This window comes from Trichosurus vulpecula, chromosome 3 (assembly GCF_011100635.1).
Source record: "Trichosurus vulpecula isolate mTriVul1 chromosome 3, mTriVul1.pri, whole genome shotgun sequence".
Classification (NCBI taxonomy): Eukaryota; Metazoa; Chordata; class Mammalia; order Diprotodontia; family Phalangeridae; genus Trichosurus; species Trichosurus vulpecula.
Window position 1 is genome coordinate 232141276 of NC_050575.1, and position 24232 is coordinate 232165507.

Sequence of the window (24232 nt, forward strand, 5' to 3'; positions counted from 1 at the left end):
GGGTATACACATATTAACACAAATAATAAGTTATGACTACCCTGGAGTTAGACACAAAAATTCTAATCTTTTAACATATAATTCAGGCTACAAGTACCATAAAAACAATTTATAATCTTTCTAGTAAAGAGGAATGAATTTTTTTTCTGACAACTCATGTGAACTTCAATTATAATTAAGTAACAATTGCTGGCATTTATATCACACTTGAAAATTTATTAAAAGCTATTTACATGCATACCTCATGTGAGCCGTACAAGAACCCTGTGAGGGAGATACTACAGGTATTTTTACTTTTATTTTATAAATGAGAAGCCTGAGGTTCAGAGAAGTTACTGACTTGTTCAGTGTTACACAGGTCATGTCAAAGGTGAGATGTGAATCCAGATGTTCCTAATCCCAAGCCCAATATTTTTCCCGCTATGTAATACTGTCTTAGAAGTATGATAACGATGTAAATATTTGATTCACTTCTCACCTTGAAAGGAACAATGTTTCAGTAAACACTGACCTATTACTCTGATTACAACCTACACTCTGGTATTGTATTTAGAGGGGTAAACATGGCCAAGCGTGGAAACCAACACTGTGAATGTAACAGGAAAACTTGAAAAACCTCTGGCACTGTATGAGAAAAGTCATCTACACACAGTTTTGTAGCAACTCACCTAACTTTGACATAATCAGAAAGAAGCCATCTGTAAATAGCTTTTGTAGCATGAGTCATAAATGTTCTTCCTTTGAAACTTGTCTTCTGAAGAAACCAAGGTAAGGCACCACAGTGATCTAAATGGAAACTTAAGATAAAAGGAATGCAGTTGATACGCTTGCAGTATTACTCAGTACAGTTAATTTAAAATATCACAAATAGGACAAAATAAAAAGTTTCCATAACAAGATCTAAACATCTGGCAATTTGGCATACTAAACAGGCATTATTTATGAACTGCAGTGGTTCTCAAACTTCTTTTTCTCATGGTATGGTATTCTGTACTATGAAGAATCATGAGACATGAAAGCTGGAGACAATCAATACAGAAAGTCAGGAGATGTTTGCATGCTCAGATTCTCTTTAATAAGATCAGCCTTTTTCGCTGAATTCTTTGTGACTTCAAAGTCTGATACACTTTGAAGCCAGTACATTTTTATAATAGGCAAATTTTGTTTACTGAGTGAATATTATACTTGTTATGCTATGCTTTTCTGAGTTATTAAAATCTCTATTAGACAAAATTTATTCATAACTTTTCTTTTAGGTGCAATAACGTAACAAAAATTTCACAGATTACCTAGTGAAACCTGTGGCACACCCTTTGAGAACCATTAATTTATGGGTACTGTTGAGAAAAGTAGTAGTAAGAGCAAAGGGAAGAAAAAAATGTACCTAAGTTTGGCACACAGTAGGAATTTTTAATACTTCTAAATGGCTAGTTTGGCAATAACTAGAGAAAGAAGAGGTTTAATGTAGCTAGAATTAAAACAAACATTATATAATTTGGTTATCTGATCAGCTCCAACAGGTTCAATTATCATCTCTACATAGATGATTCTCAGATCTATTCGTCCAGCCTTTATCTCTCCTGAGCTCTAAGCTTGTACCAACAACTGCCTACTGGCCATTTCAGGCTCATAGATATCACAAACCCACCATGTCTAAGACAGAAGTCATCACCTCAAACCCCAGCAATCCTCCTCCTTTTCTGCTATGGATACCACCATCCTTTTTGTCTTCCAGGTTTGCAACTGCAGTGACATCTAATTCCTCACACTCATTCATCTGCCATATCCCAGCAGTTGCCCAATCTCCGTAACATCTCGAAGATGCACCCCCTTCTCCTAATTCACACAGCTACCACCCTAGCTCAGGCACTTGTCATCTCTCAACTGATTATCACTTGATCTTTCTGCTTCAAGGGTCTTCCCGTGTTAACGTGTTTTCCACATAGCCACATTCACTCGATGAATTTCTGAAAGTCCAGGTCTGATCCTGTCACCTCCCTACTTATCCTCCAGCGGCTCTCTTTTACTTTCACAAACAAATATAAACTCTTATTTAGCATTCAAGGCTCTTCACAATCTAGTCTTCCTCATCTTCCAGGTTTTTTACACAATAATTCTCTGCTTCTAACCATACTGACCCTAGATGCTGTTCCTCACATGATACTCCAACCTTGGAAGGTCTCCTTGCCTTTGCGATGACTGTCCCTACCAGCCTGCAATGCTCTTCCTCCTCCCCTTAACCTCTTGGAATCCCTAGTTTTCTTCTAAACTCAGCTTAAGCACCCCCTTCTGCAGGAGGCCTTTTCCTGGTCATCTAAGCTGCTAGTGCCCTCCCCTTAGAAGCTACCTTGTACTTCTTTTGGTACACCAATTATATGTATGTTGTCTCACTTGGTTTAATATAACTTCCTTGAGGTCAGGGACTATTTGACTTATCTTTTATCTCCAGTGTTTAGCATAGTGTTTAGTGCAGTGCTTACTGTATTGATGTAGAAAAGGAAGAAGCTGTCAATGATTTTTATTGAAAATTGGTACTTTAAACTACTTTTTTCCACTTGAAATACGGAAATAAATTTTGAAACGAGTCAAGACTTTTTGGAGAAAAGAGGCTATACCAAAAGGTCTTCTGTACAGTGTCTGTGGTAACAGCATGATGATTCTACAATATCTCACAATAACATAACGAAGTTACTATAGAGAAAATCAGTTAAGTTTCATACCTTTTCTAAAGTTTATTTCCTAAAATTGTATACATTAAGTCATTTGTAGCATCCTACAACTAAGGAAGTCATGACGCCACAATTTTACAGAATTTCAAAGCCCTATTAGAGAAATTTTGGTTTTAAAGCCCTTGTTTTTGTACTTAGTTTGTTCAGAGAAACTAAATACAAAAATCTCCAAGTTATAACAACACTTAGAATACAAATAAATCCAGATTTTTAAACAAATGTCAGCCACTATTTCTCTTTGCAAGATGCTAAAGAACTATGAACCATCCACATCAAGGAATAGTTGGGACATGTTGGTAATGTGCAACACCACCATGATCAAGTACTAATTAATGTGATATGTTCTTTTTATATTATATGTGGCACCATTAAGTCTCATCTACCATTCTGCACAAGCAACCCTTTCATCCTTCTCATGTTTATTCTACAAAAATTCACTGCACAATAGCAATATGGAGTAGCGTTGTGTTCAGAGCTTTAATTAAGGAACTCTAAGGTAAAATTAAAAAGACAATCAGATGCATAAATAGAACATATAGAAGTTTAAGAAAATACTACAGAACTAGAGTCACATGTAAAAAAGAGAAATGAATAAACAAAGCATTTATAAAACACTTTTATGATGTGCAAAGCACTTTGCTAAACACGGGATACAAACAGAAAAGTAAGACAGTTCCTGTTTTCAAAGAGCTCACATTCATTCTAATGAAGGAGACAACATATATAGAAGGTTTCAACTGCAAGTCAGATGGTCCTTTAGACACAGAGGCAAAGCAGAATTTAATGCCTCTTCTTTAATGTTATTTTGTGTCACTATTCCTAGAGTTCTTGGGGGATATTAGTTCAGGGTCTTAGGCTGTTCCCATCAGGATCTGATGGTGGCCAAGGTGGTGATCTGACTTGCCTGGCACTTGCTGCCTCCTGTCTCTCCCAGGGTGTTTTGTTGAGCTAGCCTAATAAGCATGGCAGTTGGTGGGAATGGTCGGCCCTTTCTCCAAAGGAGCTGGTTCCCCAAATGATGGTTGTTGAGAGTTGGGTTGGAAGCAGGAATGATGTTCTGGGGGGAGGGTGGGGGATGGGGGCAGAAGGACTGCCACTCCCAGGGCTCCTACATGCTTCTGCCTATTGTCGGCAGTGGGTCAGCAGCTGTTGCTGGTGGTGATAAGGAAAGTGGGCTCCCTCTTAACAATTTTTCCCCTCAATGAGGCTGTGGGAGCTGGGCTGGAAGTAGGTCTGAAAGGGGACACTGCTATTCCACAAGCATTTGGCTTCAGGATCCTGGACTCTAAAAGAAGATGGTGGTCAAGGTAGTGGTGGCAGTTTGACTGGCCTGGCACCTGCTGCCTCCTTGCTCAGGGTACCTTGCTGCTTAAGCCAGCTTCCTAGAGACAACTTCCTAGACAACTATTTCACTGAACAGTTCAACCCAACAAACATTTACTCATCAACTGCTATGTGCATGGCATTGTGGATACCAAGCTGAAACTGAAACTATCCCTGTTCTCAAGGGGCTTATCTTCTATTAGTGATACTACCTAAGAATAGATAAATAAATATAAGCAGAGGTGGGATTCAGTCGGTTCACACTGCTTCCGCTGAACTGATACCTAATTTTATGTTGAGTTCAGTGAACTGGTTGTTAAAATGGCACTTGTAATCAGGATTCTCTCTAAGGTAGGTGCAAATTTACATTCCTTTTTTTTCTTTGAGTTCTGTATCTAATGCTGTGTTCATTTATTTCACACTTACAAAAAGAATCCTATGTCCTATGGGTGACGCAACTCCCATTATGACAGCTACACTGTTCAGTAATTGTACTAAAATTAACCCGACCTCATTTGGTTTTTAATGTTTAAATGTTTGTAAAAGAGACCATTTTTCTGGGAAAGGACAAGGGGCGGGGCGATTCTTTTTGTAAGTGTAAAATAAACGAACACAGCATTGGATACAAAACTCAAAAAACCAAAAACAGTCATTAGGACAGAGAACCTTTTGTTAATTTATTTCAATCCCATCACTGAATATAAGCATAGAGAAAGCACTATCAACTGGGAGAATCAGAAAAAGCTTCAAGTAAGAGGTTGCTAATGATAAAGATTGGAAGAGGTAGAAGTGGGGAGGTAGTACATTCCAGGCAGAGGGTATAGTCTATGTGTACTGAGTAGGATGGAATGATGAGCTCAGGGAATAGCTAGCGGTCTAGTTTGGCTCAAATCTAGCCTTGGTGAAGTAATATGAAATAGTCTAGAAAGGTAGGCTGAAGCCAGATTTTAGAAAGCTTGAAATATCAGACTAAGGAATGTATATTTTATCCTAGAGACAACAGACATATTGAAGATTTTTGAGCAGGGAAGCGACAAAGTCAGAAGCGAGCAATGTTGCCAGCTGACATGAACTCCTTGGTAACCCATTAATTTGTAACCAAATGATCAATTTTTGCCATTTAGTTTGGAAAAGTAGATCTGATGAAAGATATGATAAAAGAGAACATTTCTGTAAGACAGCAAAAAGTAAAATGTATTGTATTACATATATTATGCATATATGCATTATATATAAAAGCATTAAAAAAATCCCAAAATGATATGCCAGCTCCCACTTGGATGTTGATGCACTTCCTGCTGGTGTTAACACTCCACTAGTGAAATACAAATTATTTTTAAAAATATGAATAATCATTATAAAAAACATGTTTGAAAAGTGATTATCTTCATTCAAGATAAGACTTACTGACTAATTAAGAGGAGATCAATCTCAGCAGGATCTATCAAATCGATGTAAGGGAGAGCATCCATTCCTTCCAGGCCAGGATGAATTCCACAATCCAACTGTGAAAGAATTGGAAAAAAAAATTAATAAAAAAATCCTTATATAATGTATAGTGCAAATACACCTACTGAAAAAATCCATTAAAGTTGACATTATTAATCTGTCTTGTACTTACCTATTTACTATCACTGACTTCTCAAAATGAATGCAAAGCTAGCTGTCTGTAAGACATTTATGATGAAAGAGTGAAAAGATGTAAGCACTAAGAAGTTGAGACTTGTCTGTGGTAACACAGGATGTGTCAAAGGTGGACCTTGAACCTACTCTTCCCAAACACTTCATTAATAAGACAGCAAACAAACTCTTCCAAAGAGTCTGAGATTAGTTTGGTAAAAGCTTTCTTCATGGACGTCAGACATTAGTCATGAATTTCTGATCTCACATGAATGAGGATTCACCCTTAAGCCATTAAAAACAACAGTTAAGTCTACCGTGTTTCTCTTTAAGGTGAGGCAGAATAAAGGAGCTAAGGCTTTGTTTCATGCATTCAGGTTAGCTACTATCTTTGTATAGTCGGCCAATTTCTCCTGGTTGGAGAGGAAGGTTGGCTTAGTCACACTGTCTTTAAATGTCTATTTTTTTAAACCAAATGTCTAGCCTGGTTGGAACCTTTGCACATAATTCTAACCCACAGCAGCAGAACTGACAAACTCTTCAGAATTTATTCTAAAAAGACAACCAATTGGCAGATCTAGGTGAATATAATTTATTGCATTTATGAGTAGCGTGTTCCTAAAAATATATCATGTTAACGCTTTAACAAAAATCAAAGACGATTAGTTTAGATAGTAACAGATTTATACATTATGTGTATGTGTGTGTACATATATACATATATCTATTTACAATGATTACCATTATTTTTCTTCCTTTGAACTCCAGAATAATACATGATCTTCCTACTTCTTGTCCAGCCCCACTGTAAAAATTAACAACAACAACAAAAAAAACATAAACATCTGTGTACACATATTAAGGCAAAGCTTCAATAACAGCACAAAACTACACTAATATATCAATCTATGCTCTTCCCTCTTTTAAAAGCAAAATACATTTTCTGAGGAGTCCTTAGTGAGAACTCTTCCTTAGGAATCTTTAAGGGGGAATAAAAAGTCTTGACAGTAATTTTCAAGTGTGCAGGTTACACAGATCATTTTTTTAAGTTAAATAGATTGATATATATAGATCTAGGAATATTACAGCATTTTACAAAGAAATAAAATTTATAAACTAATAAGAACAGCAACTGGAATTTACCAACTAAGCTTTTTTCCTCTGAATTATTCACATTTTTCCTCTTTGCTAGTCTTTCTCAAAAATTATCTATTCTTGTTAAATTTATTATATGCCATACTTTTAAACTCTTCTAAGTTGCTTTTATGTGTAGCTAAAGTTGACCCCTCCTTTAAAGTCCATCTTAAGTCCCACTGCCTCCATTATGACTTACTTATCCAAACTTTCTAGTTGATGTTGATCTCTCCCTTCTCTGAACTTCTTTTTTTATTTGTTTAATTTAAATTGTTTGTAGCACTTATTTTTGTACTCCATAATAGGATCTAACTCCCATGAAGGCAAAAACCATGTCTTCTCTTTTCTTCATCACATGTTGCATAACAGGGAGCATTTAATATCCTAGTTACATTTCCCTAATAATTTATTTTGAAGTACTCTGATTAAAGAATACTATTATTCTTTTCTACTACCACTTAAGAAACATTAACCCAGTTACTTATTTACTCTACTTCCTCTACGCTTCAGCCAAATTGGACAAATCCCTTGAGCTCTGGGGCCTTGGTTTCCTCATCTGCAAAATGAAGGGATTCGAATAAATGGGCTTTAAAGTTCCTTCCAGCTTGAAGTCCATAATCCAAAGATCCTGCAAACACTGCCCTATAAATATGCTGCTTATGATGCTCATATGGCTCAGACCATTTCCTATCCCTGGAATATTCTCCCTACTTCATTTCTGGTTGAATTTCTAAACATATTGCAAAATCCAATTCAAATGCTACATTCCTTGTGAAGCTGACCCTGATCCCCTTACTGGCTAAATACCAGAGACCTCAAGCAGCACTCAGTGCTATGTCCTACTGAACTTACTAAGTGGAATTACACATTTATCTCCCGCCCTCATTAGACTGGTGAACTCCATGAAGGCGAGGGCTCCCTCACTAGACCATGAATTTCCTCCTAGCCCAGGAGCTCTGGATATCCTGGGCATTTCAGTTGTTTAAGTCCTCTGAATGTGACAGCACTTACTGCTTGTAACAATCCTTTTGTTGTTTAATCAATTTCATGGGTATGTTTGTAGCGTACTTTGGCATAATCAAAAATACTAGTCACAGTTAAATCTCTGAGTTCAATTTTGGGCTCCGTAGCTTATTCACTATGTGCAAATAAAAAATTTCCTAAGTCTGTTATTTCATCTGTAAACAAAAAATACTAACATTTACTTGTCCCTCAGTGATGTTGCTAGGAAGGAGCCCAATATAAATTTGAGCCATTAGCCATCAGGCTCTCCCTCTTCATCTCTGCTTCCTTCAAGTATCAGCTAAAATCTCATCTTCTACAAAAGCCTTGTCATCCTACCTTTTCCCTCCACCTCTAAAATTCACTGCCATCAATAGTGGCCTGCTGAAATCTCTCCCTTTCTTCACCACCAATTGGGTGTCACCAACCTATAATAATGTCTGGCATTTATATAGGCCTATAGGATTTGCAAAACACTTTACAAATATCATCTCACCTTATTCTCATAATACTGTGAGGTAAATGGTGCTATTGTGATCTACATTTTAGAGATGAGGAAACCGAGGCAGAAAGAAATTAACTGGAATGCCCAGGGTCACACAGCTATTCCCTAAGTGATGCTATATTTTAACTCTGGTCTTCCTGACTCTAGCTGTATTGCTGCCTTACTTTGCATTTCTCCTTCCAACTGGACGGGATCTCACCTTCCTCTAACTTTTTCTCTAGTACTTTGAACATTTTCTTCTTACATACCATATTTTACCTAGTATTAGAGTTATGTGTGGATACATTTTATCTCTGATTACACTGCACGTTCTCTACGGGCAGAAACAAAGGCTAGCAATGGCTCATAAATAACAGACAACAAATAATTTCTTTCTGTTTACATGTCTCTGTTCAAGGTATGGCCTCCCAGTATAATGTAGGGTACTCCTCCATGCCTACCAGAAACTTAATAAACGTCTGTTAGGTGGTAACTGCTTGGATGTTTACATTAAGTTCTTTCCATATAAATTCTTTCTCTGGATTCTCAAAAAGAAAAAAAGGCTCAATCTCCAAAACCAGCCCTGCGAGATAGGTAGAGTTAGAGTATGTCCACTTTACAGACAAGGAAACTAAGGTTTCAGCAAACTTGGTGGGGATGGGGGAGGGGAAGCAGAGGTCTTTGGCCAACATTTCTTTAGGTCACTCATTCGGTCATCGATCACACGGACTAAGCATCTCCCGCCTAGAGGGGAAGCGAGGTTAGCTAAGCCCTCCCGAGAGCTCAGTCGGCTAAGAGGATCCCAACGAAGATGACTACAACACCCAGTGATCTCGATGCACCGGAGCGATGCAAAATAGTGTCAAACGGAGTTTGAGGGGAAAGGTCATTGCGATCAGGGGGAAGGAAGAAGGGGTCAGGGGAGGTTTCCTGAAGAAAGCGGCTTTCGAGTTAAGACTTTGAGAAAGTGATAAAGATCAACAGGTTAATGGGGGAGAGGCGGCATTTAAAATAAAGCATGGACAACAGCCCGAGCCCACAGACCAGGGTGGGACCAGACCGGATAAGTCTCGCAGCCAGTGCCGGGCTGGGGAAGGCCCCCAGAGGCGGCCCCCTCAGGACCCCCCGCGACCTTTCCTACGGCCTCCCTACTCGGGGTCGGCTGAGCGTAGCTTCTCCCTCCCCAGGCTCCTTACAGCGGTCGGATCAGTAGCTGGTCGCTCTCCTCGGCTGGGATGGCCGACATCTCTGGGGTCAGGGGAAGGGATGAGGAAAGAGGGGACCCGACGAGGAGCCACGACCACGGCAAAGCAGCGCAGGCGGCAAGACGCCCCCCACCCCTTCTCTCAGAGCAAAACCAGCGCCACTTCCGGCGTCGCCGGGGCCGGCGCAGAGGCGCTCACGACTTTACTTCCGGTGCGGGCCAGACCCACGAGGTTTGGCGGCTTCCTTTCAAGCCAGGGAACGCGCGGGGAGGGGCTAGGAGGAGCGTTCTGCGCCTGCGGGGTGGGATGATGACGAATCCCGGCGGAGAGGCAGGAGGAAGGAAGGAAAGGGAAAAGCGTAGTGGGAGTGGCTGCCTCCGGCTCCTCTGCTGATATTGAAAACAGTTCCAGCGCGCAGCCTCCGCTCTTCCCGGTGGCAGTGAGGTGAGGACCGTCTCCCCATTCCTCCTCGTTCCTCTTTCCTTTCTCTGTTAATCTGTTCGCCGCTCAGCGCGGGCCTTCGGTTTCCCGCGCCGACCTCCGCAGCCACGTGCCAGCCTCCGTAGGGTCGGAGTCGTGACTCGGCGGCTTGTCTCAGGGTGGGGGAGGGTTAGGTAGGCCTCCGGTTGCTATAGAGACCAGGAGCAAAGGTGGGCAGTAATAGAAGGGGGAGGAGAGTGAGGGCGAATGAGGATTGGTACTGTCCGCCTTACTCAGCTGGGAGAGACCTGAGAGCAACCCAGCCCAACCCACTCATTTTTACAGATAGGGAAACTGAGGCTCTGGGGGAGGGAGCTGGCTCTCCGTGCGTTAAGTAACCAAGCTGTTATTGGAACCTAGGACCCGAGTGTCTTCCTCAATCCTCAGTGCCTCCGTGCTGTGGGCCGTCAGGCAGGGTCTAGGAAGGCGCTGCTCAGGGTGAGAAGGGGGTTGCCGACGGGAAAGATCTGTATGCTGCAGGAGAATGGGGGCAGGGATATTAAAAATGAAAATTAACGTGTTTCCTCCATGTTTTAAGGCGTTATCTGGGATGTGAGGTCGGTATTTAACAATCCGCTTTGGGGGTAGAGGTTGTGGAAGTGTGCGTCATACAATCCGGTCTGCGCTGTTGGGGCACCTGCACCAAGAACTTGATTTCACTCTCCTCTCAGCCTGCATGGATCAAGTGTGGGAGCCAGCAATCCTTCAGTCACCAACGCCCCACCCCCCCCACCAGCTCAAGGAGGCAGTGCTGAGCAAGAGAGGAGATAGGAAGGCTCATTCACACCCTGAAGACTCCTCTGGTTTTCAGGGGTTTAGTCATCCCCTTCCCCATTGGATTATATTTCTTTTTTAGATCCTGTGTGTTGAAAGGTACCTTGGTACTGGCTAACTGAAAGCTATTTCTATGCTGATAGTTGCTGTTAAGTTGCTGTTCACTTGGAACTTGTGCTCTCCCTTGGAATGAAGGCTCACTCCAGTGGCTAGAAGGCAAAGAAAGCCCGAAAGGAAGAGGATTCTGGGAAGATGGTAGAATAAGGCAGGCAGTTACCTGACTTTCCCAAATTTGCCCACAATTTAAAATAAGGCCTCAAAGTGAACTTTGAGAGACAGAAATAATTAAAAGTTGGGGTAAAGCAGTTGTCCACCTAAGACAACTTGGGAGGACGTTAGGAGAGACCTTACCTCTGAAATATTGGTCTTGTCTGATTGAAGTGCAAGTACCTCTGAACCTACAAACAACAAGCCCTGAGGTCAGCTCTGTAGGGCTGGAGCTTCAGCTTAAGTAACTTTTGCTTCATGGAGGACTATGTGGGGTGGGGGGTTAATCCCCTGATTGGGGAAAATTGCTGGCTCTAGACCCAGGGCACTGAACAGGCAAGGTCCTGATCTATGGCAGTGGGTAGGAAGTGAGCACATGCTGGCGAGGGCAGTAAGAGAGTGGCCAGGACCCTGTTGGCTATTGGTATTCATCAGAGAGTGGAATCCCTGATTTTGGTTCCAGGGCAGAATGGTGAGTTGAAGCTTACAATCCATTGAGTGTATGCAGGGAGTGTTTGAGGTGACAGCATCGCTGGGGCCCTGGTTGTGGCTTCAGGGCTGAGAGGAGTACCTGAGGTCAGGCCCCTAGATAGAGCTCAAAAAACAACAGCATGAAAAATTTCAAGCTTGAAACATTCTCCCCCATACCTGGGGATTAGAGCCCAACTCTAACACAAAGTTAACAATCAAGAAATAAGCCACTTAAAAAAATGAGGAAGCAAAAATGGAACTTGACCATAGAGAGCTACTGTGGCCATAGAGAAGATCTGGGTTCAAACTCAGAAAAAGATGGTGAAGTTAAAACAGCTACTTCTGCTTCAAAGAAAAATGTAAGATGGTCGCATGCCCAAAAAAAGTTCTTGGAAGAGCTTAAGAGGACTTTAAAAATCAAATAATAGAGGCTGAGTGATAATTAGGGAAAAAAGAGTAACAAGAAAATTTTGAAGAGAAAGTCAACCAATTGGAAAAAGAGAGCCAAAAACTTAAGGAAGAAATTAGTCAAGGGGAAGCTAATGACTTCATAAGACACCAAGAAATAATAAAAAAAGAATGAAAAAATATAAGAGAATGTGAAACATAAAACAACTGACTTGGACAACAGATTGAGGAGTCAATATAAGAATCATTGAAAATTATGATTAAAAAAAAGTCTAGACATCATACTTCAAGAAGTTAAGGAAAATTGCCCTGAAGTTTTAGAACTGGAGGATAAAATAGAAATGGAAAAAAAAATTACCTATCATCACCTGAAAGAGAGCCCAAGATGAAAACTCACAGGAACATTATAGCTAAATTTAGAAGCTCTCAGGTCAAGGAGAAAATACTACAAGCAGCTAGAAAACAAATTTAAATACTATGGAGCTACAGTCAGGATATATAAGATATAGGAACTTTTACATAAAAATACCAAAGTGTTGGAACATTATATTCCAAAGAGCAAGGAAATGGGCTTACAACCAAGAATGACTTACCCATCAAAACTGAGTGTAATCCTACATAGGAAAAGAAAATGATATTTAATGAATGAAAGGCCTTTTTGTGAAGAAAAGACCAGAACTGAATGGAAAATTTGACCTACAGGAGTTAGGTAAAATATAAGGAGGTAAACATTAGAGACCAGTTATAAGGGAATAAAGTAAAACTGTGTAGCTAACTCTTTAAAAGAGTTTGGGGTTGATTTGAGTATGATGGGATTAACAGGATTTTATTGAGCCAGTCTCTAATCTGGGAATGACTGAACAACAGGCCAGAGACAAAGTGCCAGTAATCAAGTAGCAGTGTAGTTTCATTACGAGGAACAGATTTGCAAATTGGGAATTCTGATCAGAATTCCACCTTGCTCTAGTGAAGGCAGAGATTATATACATAAATCACAAGTAGGAAACGGAGAGGGGAGGGAGAAGGTGGATTACAATGATTTCCCAGGACCTGAATCTTCCCCCCACAAGTCCACAATACAGGTGTTCTGAAGTCCTGTGGGATGGTATTGTTCGAGTCCTTGGGGGTCATTACTTGGTGGTTCACAAAACCATAGTTTTGTGACGGGAACAGGTTCTACAGTCTTTGATTCAATTCACTTAAGGTACACAGGCACAAGAATGCAAGGATTGTGGGAGTGTTGTCAAGGGTTTGGTTGATAATTTCAAGCTGCATTGTAACTTTCTGACTCACAAGACAGAAGAGGCAATTCTGAAAAATCTAATCTATTAGTATATTCATTACACATATATCAATTAATATGGAAATCATAATTCTCTTCACAAGATGACCATAAGAGATAAAATTGGGTAGGGAGAGGTAAAATAATTATCTCATACAAATGAGGTTTGAGTGGAAGAATTGCAACAATGGAGGCAGGAAGGGGTAGAGGGCTGGTAGTGCTAGAAAGAACCTTATTCTCAGAACTGGGTTAAAGAGAGAATACCATGTACATTTAGAAGAGGGTATAAAAATCTTAACATAAAGAAATAGAGAAAAAGGATAAGAAAAGGGAAGAATCTTAGAAGGGTATGCAGATCAAGAAATAGGGTAAGGGGAGAGGAAAAGGGAGGAGTTCTTTGGATCAAGGAGGCCAAGGTTAAAAGTAAATTAGACTGAGGAAAGATAAGGTGGAAAGAGAGGGATAGAAGGGTAAACAAAGTGAGAAAGATAGGATGGAGGGAAATGTACAACTCTATAATTATAATGTGAATGGGATGAATTCACCAACAAAATGGAAATGTATAGAAGAATGGATTAAAAACCAGAAGCCTACAATATGTTGCTTGCAAGAAACACATCTGAAAATGAAAGATATACAGTAAAAATAAAGGGCTAGAGTAAAATTTATCATGCTTCAGCTGATAGAAAAAAAGCAGGGATAGCAATCATGATCTCAGACAAAGTTAAAGCAAAAATAAATTTCATTAAAAGATAAACAAAGGAACTTTATTAATGATAAAAGGTACTATAAATAATTCAGCAATATCAATACTAAACCTATATGCACCAAATGCTATAGCATCCAATTTTTTAAAGGAAAAGCTAAATGAGTTACAGATGGAAATAGATAGCAAAACATAATAGTGGGAAATCTTCCCTTCTCAGAACTAGATAAATCTAACTGAAAAAATAAGAAAGAAGGCAAGGAGATGAATAGAATTGTAGATAAGCTAGATATAAGAGTTATCTGGAGAGAATTGAATGGGAATAGAAAGGAATGTACCTTTTTCTCAGTGGCACATGGTACTTTTACAAAAATTACCATGCATTAGGCCATAAAAACTTTATAGTTAAATACAGAAAAACATATTAAATGTATCTTTTTCAGATCATAATGAAAATAAATTATATTTAATAAGGGACCATGGAGATAAAAATTATTTGGAAAGTAAATAACTAAAGAATGAGTGAGTTAAAAAACAAGTCATAGAAACAATAATTTTGTTAAAGACATGACAATAATGAAACAACATACCAAAATCTATGAGATGCAGCAAAAGCAGTAATCAGAGGAAATTTATATCTCTAAATGCATATAACAATAAAATAGAGAAAGAACAGATCAATGAATTGAATATGCAATGAAAACTAGAAAAAAAAACAAATTAAAAATCCCCAATTAAACACCAAATTGGAAATCCTAAAAAAATAAAGGCAAGATTAATAATATTGAATGTAAGGAAACGATTGAATTAGGAAATAAACTAAGAGTTAGTTTTATAGAAAAAAAAAACAACAATAAAATAGATAACTCATTAGTTAATATAATCAAAAAAAGGAGAAGAAAATCAAATCACTAGTCTAAAAAATGTAAAGGGTGAATATATTACTAATGAATACGAAATCAAAGCAACAATTAGGAGTTATTTTGCCCAATTATATGCCAATAAATATAATGATGTAAGTGAAATGTAAGAATATTTTTACAAAACTATGAACTGCCTAGATTAACAAAAGAAGAAATAGAATACATAAACCTATTTTAGAAAAAAGAAATTGAACAGACCATAAAGGAGCTTTGTAAGAATAAACATCATGAACAGATGGATTTACAAATGAATTCTACCAAACATTTAAAAACCAAATAATTCCAATATTAAATAAGTTATTTGGAATAACAGGCAAAGGAGTCCTAACAAACTCCTTTTATGAAACAAATATGGTGCTCATATCTAAACCAGGAAGACCCAAAACAGAAAAGAAAATTATTGACCAATTTCTTTAATGAATATAGATGCAAAAAACCTAAATAAAATATTAGCCAGGAGACTACAACAAAGATTATACATTGTGTCAGCTTGTGAGAGAAATAAAAACGTGGACCCAACCAATTGTTTGTATCTTTCTTAAAACAAACTCTGGTTTTGGGTTTTGGGGTCGACAGGAAGAAGGGGCTGGGGAAAGCTCTGAATCTCCAATATAATGATTGTTAAAAAATCATTTTTCGCAAGAGTAAAGGAAGAGACTTTGTTTTAGAATGCATCCTATAACTGTCTACGAAGGTACTATCCTGTAGCTTCCTCTGGATGGCTTTGTTTCTTTGCAGAGGCTTTCTGTTTACCCTGTTCTTAGTGACTTCCTTGCAGCTGTGGCCTCAGGATAAATATCACTTGAACAAAACAATTTGTACTGTGCACTTTTATCATATCTTCCTTCGTTAATACTCCAAATTCATTCCAGTGTCTCAAGAGTCTCTGCCTCTTTGTCATAAGGAACTGGAAGGGGAGGGGTATCTGAGTGGGACAAGAGCCAGAAGCACATCCTCACTAGCCCTAAGTTAGCTTCTTATTTAATTTCCCTGCTTTATTTTTTTAACTGTGAGCACCACTTCACCCTGAGGGCATACTTTCCTAATTCTTGCCCCAAGCTGTGGTTTGTTGTAATGGCCAGTGGGTTCTACCTAGGTATATACACCAGCTTTAATTTTATCATGTACTAGTTGTGTAACTTTGGGACAAATCATTTAATTTCTCTTGGCCTTAATTTCTTCTTTTGTAAAATAAGAGGACTGAACTAGACAATTTCTTTTTTTTTTTTTTAACTTTGAAAATGATGTATAGTATTTATTGCATAGTTTTTAAAAAAAAATAAGCATGTGAAATGGAAATTCATGATTTCATATTGAATCGTCTTTTTATGTTGTACTGCACACATAGAAACGTTCTCCTTTTTTGGTCTTTTGTATTTAAGTTCAAATGAATAAAAAAAAAATTTGAAACAGAATAGGGTGGGTCATAGGATCATAGATTTAAGTCTGAAAAGGATCTTAGAGGCTGTTGAGTCCTTCATTTGACATATGAGCAAACTGAGGTACAGAGTCACATAGCTAGTTATGTCTGATATAGGATTTGAATCCAGGCCTTCCTAATACCTGCCCATCAGAGAGTTTAGCATCTCAAAAAGCAGAAAATAGGAGGTAGAATGGTTTGTGCATCATTTCACTTGGTGATACAGGAAGTAGAGTGAGTTTATTCACAGGAACTGTGCCTTTAAGCAAATTCAATCCAGTCCAGTCAGGAGGACCAAAGTTCTTTTTTTTTTTTTTTATTTTTATTTTTAATGCAATTTATTTATTTAACATATTTGGTTTTCAGCATTGATTTTCACAACAGTTTGGATTACAAATTTTCTCCCCATTTCTGCCCTCCCCACCCACTCCAAGATGGCGTATATTCTGGTTGCCCTGTTCCCCAGTCAGCCCTCCCCTCTCTCACCCCCCTCCCCTCTCATCCCCTTTTCCCTTCCTTTCTTGTAGGGCAAGATAAATTTCTACGCCCCATTGCCTGTGTATCTTATTTTTTAGTTGCATACAAAAAGTTTTTTTGTTTTTGAACATCTGATTTTAAAAAACTAGACAATTTCTAAGATCCCTTCTATTTCTGTTTTTAAAAATTTTTCTTTTTCTCCCCACCATGGGGTAGATCCATGGTAAAGAGAAAAAAGTAGATTTATAAAATGTTCATTAAAAAAAGGGCGGGGGATGATTCAGAAGTGAAATGTTACATGTACTTTCAAATGTGGTAATTGTGTCATTAGTTTAACTTAACTGTTTTACCTTGTTCTAAGAGACTTCTTGTGAAGTGGGAATAAATTGTATGTATGTATAGTGTAAAAACAAAATACATCAAAAAATCCAAAAGTGACCCCCCCAAACTCCCCCATCCCATAAATCTAATTACTGCTACTAAAGAAAAACTCTTTAAAAATAAAATTTTATTGATTTTTTTTTGTTAATTAATATTAATATAATTTGTTAATTAATATTGATATATATTTCTATATAGGCTATATCCACCAGTATATTCCTCTCCTTTGCCCCTCTTAGAGAGTGTTATAATAAAGTCCTTATACTAGAAGTCTTAAAAAAGATAAAAAGATTATAGGAGACCAAGCGGGATTTATACTGGGAATTCAGGGATGGTTTAACATAAGGAAAACTATTAACATAATGGATTATATAAATAACAAAAGTAACAAAAACATATAATTATGTCAGTATTTGCGGAAAAAGCTTTTGACAAAAAATACCACATTCATTCCTATTGAAAACACTTGAAAGCATAGGTGTAAATGGATTTTTTTCCTTAAAATGGTAAGAAGCATCTACCTAAAACCATCAGTAAGCATTATTTGTAATGTGGATAAGCTAGAAGACTTCCCAGTAAGATCAGGAGTGAAACAAGGATGCCTATTATCACCAATATTATTCAATATTGTATTAGAAATGCGTTAGTATGCATTAAGAGGAGTAAAAGAAGTTGAAGGAATAAGAATGAGCAATGAAATCAAACTGCCTCTCTTTACATATGATATGATGATATGCTTGGAAAATCCTAGAGATTGAACTAAAAAGTTAGTTAAAACAATTATTAATTTTAGCAGAGTAGCAAGATATAAAATAAACCCACATAAATCATCAGAATTTCTATATATCACCAACAAAAAACCCAGAAAGAAGAGATAGTAAGAGATGCCCCACTTAAAAAATAATTGTAGATGGTATAAAATACTGGGAGTATGCCTGCCAAGACAAACCCAAAAACCACATGAACATAAGTATAAAACAGTTTTTATACAAATAAAGTCAGATTTAAATAATTGGAGAAATCTTAATTGCTCGTGGGTAGACAGAGCCAATATAATAAAAATGACAGTTCTACGTAAATTAATCTACTTATTCAATGCCATTTAAATTAAATTACCAGAAAATTTTATTTAGCTATAAAAAATAATAAAATTCACTGAGAAGAACAAAAATTTGAGACTATCAAAGGAATTAATGAAAAAATCATGAAGGAGGTTTAATGGACCCTGACTTTATAACAATATATAAACAACTTTATAACATATATAAACTATATAACAAAACAATAATTATCAAAACGTTTTGTACTAAGAAAGGTGGATGAGTAGATGTAATGACAAGTAAAGTGGGACTTTTTGTTGTCTTTTCTTTTGGAGTGCTCCTCAGCCCTAAGGCAATTAAGTGCCTTACCCTGTTTCAATCAGGAGTCTTTGATGACCTGCTTAAGTCATGGGAATGCCTAGGTCACATAGGTTTCAGTTGCGTGGTTGTGACGCCCTCTGACCCTGAAGAAGTATATATAGTCTGAGGTTAGCATTTTGCTTGGGGCTCACTCATTGGAAGAGTGTTGTGTGGAGACCCTGGGCCACGCTGCCACATGAAAACCCAGATGTTGGTGCTTCTCTCTCTGGTAACTGTATTGCTAGGTCAGACAGTTAGAAGCCTGTCTGTTGATTTGTGTTATTTTCTTCTGCTTGTAATTTCTGTTTGTGTTTTCTCTGAAGTTCAGGGTGCTCACTTTTCCCTTTGAACTAAGTGAATGATATATGTATGGTTAATTAAAATGAGATCGTAAACCCCTTAAAGTTGCTTTCCTTAGAATAGCAGCTCAGAGAATCTGTGCTAGCAGCCCTCCTGTGTGCTGGTGTTATTGGCCTTACAAAACCACAGTAGTAGCAAGTATCGTTGTTACAGGGGAACAGAGTAGACATGCAATACTCAGTGGTAAATGATAGTAACCTTGTGTTTGACAAATGGAAAGATTTAAGCTTTTGGAATAAGAATTCAATATTTGGTAAAAATTGTTGGGGAAACTGGAAAGCAGTCTGTCAAAAATTGGGTACAGATGAATCTCTTATGACATTTATCAAGATAAGGTCTAAAATGGACATGTGACCTCGATATTAACAGATTTCCTAAGAAAATTTGAAGAACAAGGAACATAATACCTATCAGACTTATGGAAAGGTGAAGAATTTATGAATAAAAAAGAGAGAGCATTTTGAGAACATGAATTGGATAATTTTTATTTTATTAAATTAAAAAGGTTTTCTACAAATAAAACCATCATAACGAAGATTAGAAGGAAAGCAGAAAATTGGGGGGAAATTTTTATAGACAGTTTCTTGGATAAAGGCATCATATCTCAAATATATAGAGAACTTTATCAAGTTTCTAAGACTGAGTCATTCTTTAATTGATAAGTGGTCAAAGGGTGAGTAGGCAGTTTTTTGATGAAGAAATCAAAACTATTATAGTCCTTTGAAAAAATGCCCTTAATCATTATTGATTAGAGAAAGGCAAATTAAAACAACTTTGAATCATCTCACACCTATCAGACTGGCTAAAATGATAGAAAGGGAAAGTGACAAATGTTGGAGGGGATGTGGAAAAACTGGGGAGAATCCTAAGTATTGATATTTTTGTAACCTTGGAGTTATCCTCCATAGCCAGTCAATTGCCAAATCCTTTCACCCCTACAGCATTTCTCATCTCTTCTCTTCTCTCTTCTCACAGCTCTAGTTAAAGGCCTCATCAGTTTTTATCTGGACTTTTTGTAATAGTCATTTATCACTTCTAAAGGGCTTACTATGTTTCAGGCACTTTGTAAGCCGTGGGGATACAAAGAAACACAAAACAAAACAGCCCCTGCTCTCCAGGAGCTTACAGTCTAATGGAGAAGACTACATGTAAACAACTATGTATAAATAAGATGTATTCAGGATAAATTGGGGGTAATCAAAAAGGGAGGACATTAAAATGAAGATTAAGGAGGACTGGAAAATTCTTCTTGGAGAAGATGCAACTTTAGCTGAGATTTGAAGGAAACTGGGACAGCTAGGTGGCAGAGAGGAGGAAAATGTTGCAAGAATGGGGGAGAACCAGTGAAAACACCTATTAATTCAGGCCTGTGCAACCTGCAGCCCTCAGGCTTTAAATGGCCTTCAGCGTGCTAAAGGATTTCCAGAGGCCCACAAGAAATTAGAGGATGTTTTCCCTTGGCGGGTCCCAGATTGTGCAGGCCTGTATTGGTCTTCCTGCCTCAGGTCTCTCTTCTGTCTAATCTGCCTTGAACTGATCTAACAAGGCGATGTTCCTAAAGATCACCATGTCGTTCTACTTAAAAGCTCCTATGGCTCCCTATTACCTCTAGGATAAAATAAAAGCTCCTCTTTCTCATTTAAAACCCTCTGCATTTTGCTTTCAACCTACATGCAAGCACATTATATTCCTAGTGCAGTACCTGGTGTATAGATACTCAGATACTATGCAAGTACACAAATGAATCTTTAGGAAACTCCAGGCCCCTTCACTTTAACATCTACAAATCTTTCACTTGCCCTCTTAGGTGAAAAGTGCTATGCAGCAGTGGAGGAAATAAAAATATTAAATTAGGAACAGTTCCTGCCTTCATGGACCTTGTAGTGTGGGAGGGAGATAGAATACACAACAGATGACCATAGTATTGTAGCTATTTGACAAAAGTTTGAGTGTGTACTGCACTGAACACAATTTTGATCCAGTGTGATCACCTGTGTCCATTAATGAATATTTGTTCTGTCTGTATTCCAACTTTGTCAGTTGACCTTTCTTTCCATGGGAATAGATCTCGTTACAATCATGTTCTCTTTCACATGTTCCACTACTCCCGGTCCCCCATTTCCATGGGGTGTTTTTGTTTTATTTTAATTTCTTTTAAAATAAAGTAGTTTATCTGTGACCATAAAGATTCAGAAACCTAGTTGGAAGCAGGAACCATAGTATAGTCCAAAATAGCAACATTCCTTTCAGACCATGTGGAATGAAATTGCTAATATTTTTTTTAATTAAATATTTTATTTCTGTACAGTTTCAGCCACAGTGAGTGTAAGAATGTGGATTTATCCTGACTAGTTAGAGCTTCATGAAATGAAATCAGCATTAGCTACAAGATAACTCATATGTCTCAAGTCCTGTTTTCTCATGAAGAAAAGTATTTCTGTACTACAGGTGAGTAGTCAAAGTATTTACCCAGGTAATCTTCATTTTGATTAGTACTAAGGGTACATGGTTGGGTCTTGAAGAGTGTATTATTACTGTGTGCTCTGTGCCTACTTATTACCATTTTTAGAAGGAGATCACAAACATTTCATGAATATCGTTTCTTTCATCCAGATGCCATTTTGTTGAAGTAGGGGGAGAGACTACTTATTGTTGACCAGTATCTTATGCCTGGAGAAACCTAAAACAGAACAGCTTGTGAAAGACCATATAGTAAAATAAATAGGATCTTAGAGTTGCCAAGGCTGTTTTAGTTCACTGACCTTAGGGATTTTTAAGAGAAGACAAATGTTAGGATTTGTTTCTAAACCTAATTTTAGATTTTACTCTTCAGCTAAATATCAATAAAGAGAATTTTTTTCTTTGAGTGAAATTGTTCTGAATCTCTCTTTGATCCCTGCAGAACTTTGTGATATTTTTTCTAGTAAATTGATTGCACAGTATAGGGACCTTTGAGACCCTTAGGAGAAAGATTATTGTTGTCTTAGTTGAATGGAATCCTTTATCTACTTCCACCCTTACCAAAAAAAAAAATAGGGATTCTGATTTCTTTTCTTTTGCGATAGCAGTTAAATTCTCCTTGATACCATACTAGAAAGTGATTGCAGGGTAATCATTGTCCTTTGACTGTAAGAGATTTTTAGATGGAATGAGGTTTCCTACTGACCACCTCATATACAGTCCCTAATCCTTTATCACTTATCAAAAGTGATTTCTTCAAAATAACTGATTACATGCTCGGGCAACAAGGAGTCCTCCCTGTGAAGCAAGAGAACCTTAGATGTATGTAAAGTTACATTTTGTTCCATGATTCTATAGCAAGCAGATTGACTTACACCCTTTTTTTGTGAATTCAAATATGAATGGAACTTATTAAGTACCATAAGTTCCTTTTAGCTAGAAAAAGTAATATTGACTTAGATTGAATTTCTTTATTTTAGAAAAATAAGACCCCTTGACTCAGGGAATTGACTCAAGTTAGGCATTGTTAATTAGCTTTCCTTTAAAAAGTAGAATAGCTTCGAAGTTCTATGATAAAGGGAAAATGTTTAGGTGAGAGGTGGGGAACCAGCAGTCTCAAGGCCACTTGTGGCTTTCTAGGTCTTTGGGTGTGGCCTTTTGACTGAGTCCAAGTCCTTTTATTAAGGGGATTTGTTCTGTGAAGTTTGGATTCAGTCAGAGAGCTGCACTTGAGGACCTAGAGGGCCACATGTGACCTCGAGACTGCAGGTTCCCTCTCCTGGTTTAGGTCTTTGAATTCCAAGTGAAAAGAATTAGAGCCACAGATGCCAAAAAAAAAATGTTTATTTTCCTTCCCATACATACTCATTTGTTTGATTTAAGTTATGAATAAACATTTTTGGAAAAGTGGTTTAAATAAGCCACTCTTTCATTGATTTGGTTGTAACTAATTTTTGTTCTTCCAGGGGAGGTTATGGATCCAACTATGGTGAAAAATGTTTCGAAAAGGCAAAAAGCGACACAGTAGTAGCAGTTCCCAAAGTAGTGAAATCAGTACTAAGAGCAAGGTAAGGGGGGTGGAGTTTAGAATTGAGTCACCAGGCAGTCAGTTAATTTTTTTTTTGTATTTATAACAAATTAATCCACGTGGAATATTTATCATAGGCTCATTGCATGATATTTATTAAGTGATGTGAACATTTAATTTTATAATTTTAACTGTTGGATCTAATTCCACTTTGGATGATGTTCTGTTTTGGATTTTCTCAAGTCATTGAAGCCATTAAAATAAATCAGCTACAGTGTACAGGTGGGTCCCTTGCCATGAGAGCTAAAAATTTTCAGATTCTCTTTCCTGGGGTCACTTCACCTCTGGGGGAACCTGGCACCCTTCTCAGATGCTAAGTTGTAGAGCAGTTGTCATTCTGCATCTGTGATGAGAGTTTCCAAATACTACCCATGCAGCAGTGGGAGTTCCCCTCAGTGGTGAACTTACAGGTCTGAATGCTCCCCAAATGAGGGGAGTTTTACACAGGGTGTTCTAGGAGTTTTAGAGTTTTGAATAATTCTGTTTACTTGAGTGGGAGATATAAACAGTCCAGCATGCATGACATAGGATCATAGATATAGAGCTAGAAGGGACCTTAGAAAGCATCTGGTTCAGCCCCTTCATTCTACAGATAAGCAAAGTGAAACCTAGCCAGGTTAAGGGAGTTGGGTACAGGTCATACAGGTGACAGAGCAAGATATTTGTCAGTGTGCAGGTAAAGTTCAGATACACAGACATAGTATCTCATATTCACAGATGACATAGGAAGGTAAATGAATAATTCTGATAGGCAGAATGGTGATGTGGAGGAAGGATTGCCGGATTTGGAGCTAGAGGACCTGGCTACAAGTCTTGACTTGGCAACTTGCTACAAGGATGATCCTGGGCAAATTCTTTCCCTTCTCTGGGCCTCAGATTTCCTCATCTGTAAAATGAGGCTCCTGGATTAGGTGACCTCTGTGGCCCTTTCCAGGATTACACCTATGATTTTGTTTTACCACATCTAACTGATGCAAATGAGAACCTCTAACCCTGAACAAACCATTTCATTTTCTCACTCACAGTTTATGGAGACTGATTTAACAATTCAACAAACCCTTGTGGCCCACAACTGAATCTAAGAGATGCATAAAGGTGAACAGACATGGACCCTGTTCTCATGGACCTTACAGTTTAAGTGAAGGATAAAACCTGTCAGTCTTTTTGGTTGGCAAGATTTTTAAAGTAAAATGATGAGGATGATAGTAAATTATGTTCACAGTAGGGATTCTTAGTTTCAGGAAGGCATTCTAGGATATATGCACTTAGTGGTAGAGAAACTTCCATCATTTTTGTCTGCTGATGTTCTGCCTGTCCTTCAAAGCCCAACTCAAGTTC

General features: G+C 38.0%; 2 protein-coding genes across 5 annotated transcripts in view; one reads left to right on the forward strand and one right to left on the reverse strand.

The window, feature by feature from the left end:
- The window catches only part of CPSF3 (cleavage and polyadenylation specific factor 3), a 65817-nt gene extending 56085 nt beyond the window's left edge, over positions 1 to 9732 (reverse strand). Inside the window, exons 1-4 of one of the 2 annotated variants that reach the window (XM_036751473.1) lie at positions 9489 to 9732; positions 6414 to 6477; positions 5460 to 5557; positions 669 to 797 (exon numbers count right to left, since the gene is read on the reverse strand). In XM_036751473.1, the coding sequence (XP_036607368.1) occupies positions 669 to 797; positions 5460 to 5557; positions 6414 to 6477; positions 9489 to 9538 (341 nt within the window). In that variant the 5' untranslated portion in view covers positions 9539 to 9732. Of the gene's footprint in view, positions 1 to 668; positions 798 to 5459; positions 5558 to 6413; positions 6478 to 9488 lie in introns of those variants that run through there. The other variant, XM_036751474.1, reaches the window with a different exon arrangement.
- A 41-nt stretch (positions 9733 to 9773) lies between these two features.
- LOC118841900 (integrin beta-1-binding protein 1) overlaps positions 9774 to 24232 on the forward strand; it is a 28076-nt gene continuing 13617 nt past the window's right edge. Inside the window, exons 1-3 of one of the 3 annotated variants that reach the window (XM_036749586.1) lie at positions 9774 to 9941; positions 21155 to 21294; positions 22773 to 22874. In XM_036749586.1, the coding sequence (XP_036605481.1) occupies positions 22803 to 22874 (72 nt within the window). In that variant the 5' untranslated portion in view covers positions 9774 to 9941; positions 21155 to 21294; positions 22773 to 22802. The remainder of the gene's footprint in view (positions 9942 to 21154; positions 21295 to 22772; positions 22875 to 24232) is intronic. The other 2 variants (XM_036749589.1, XM_036749587.1) reach the window with 2 other exon arrangements.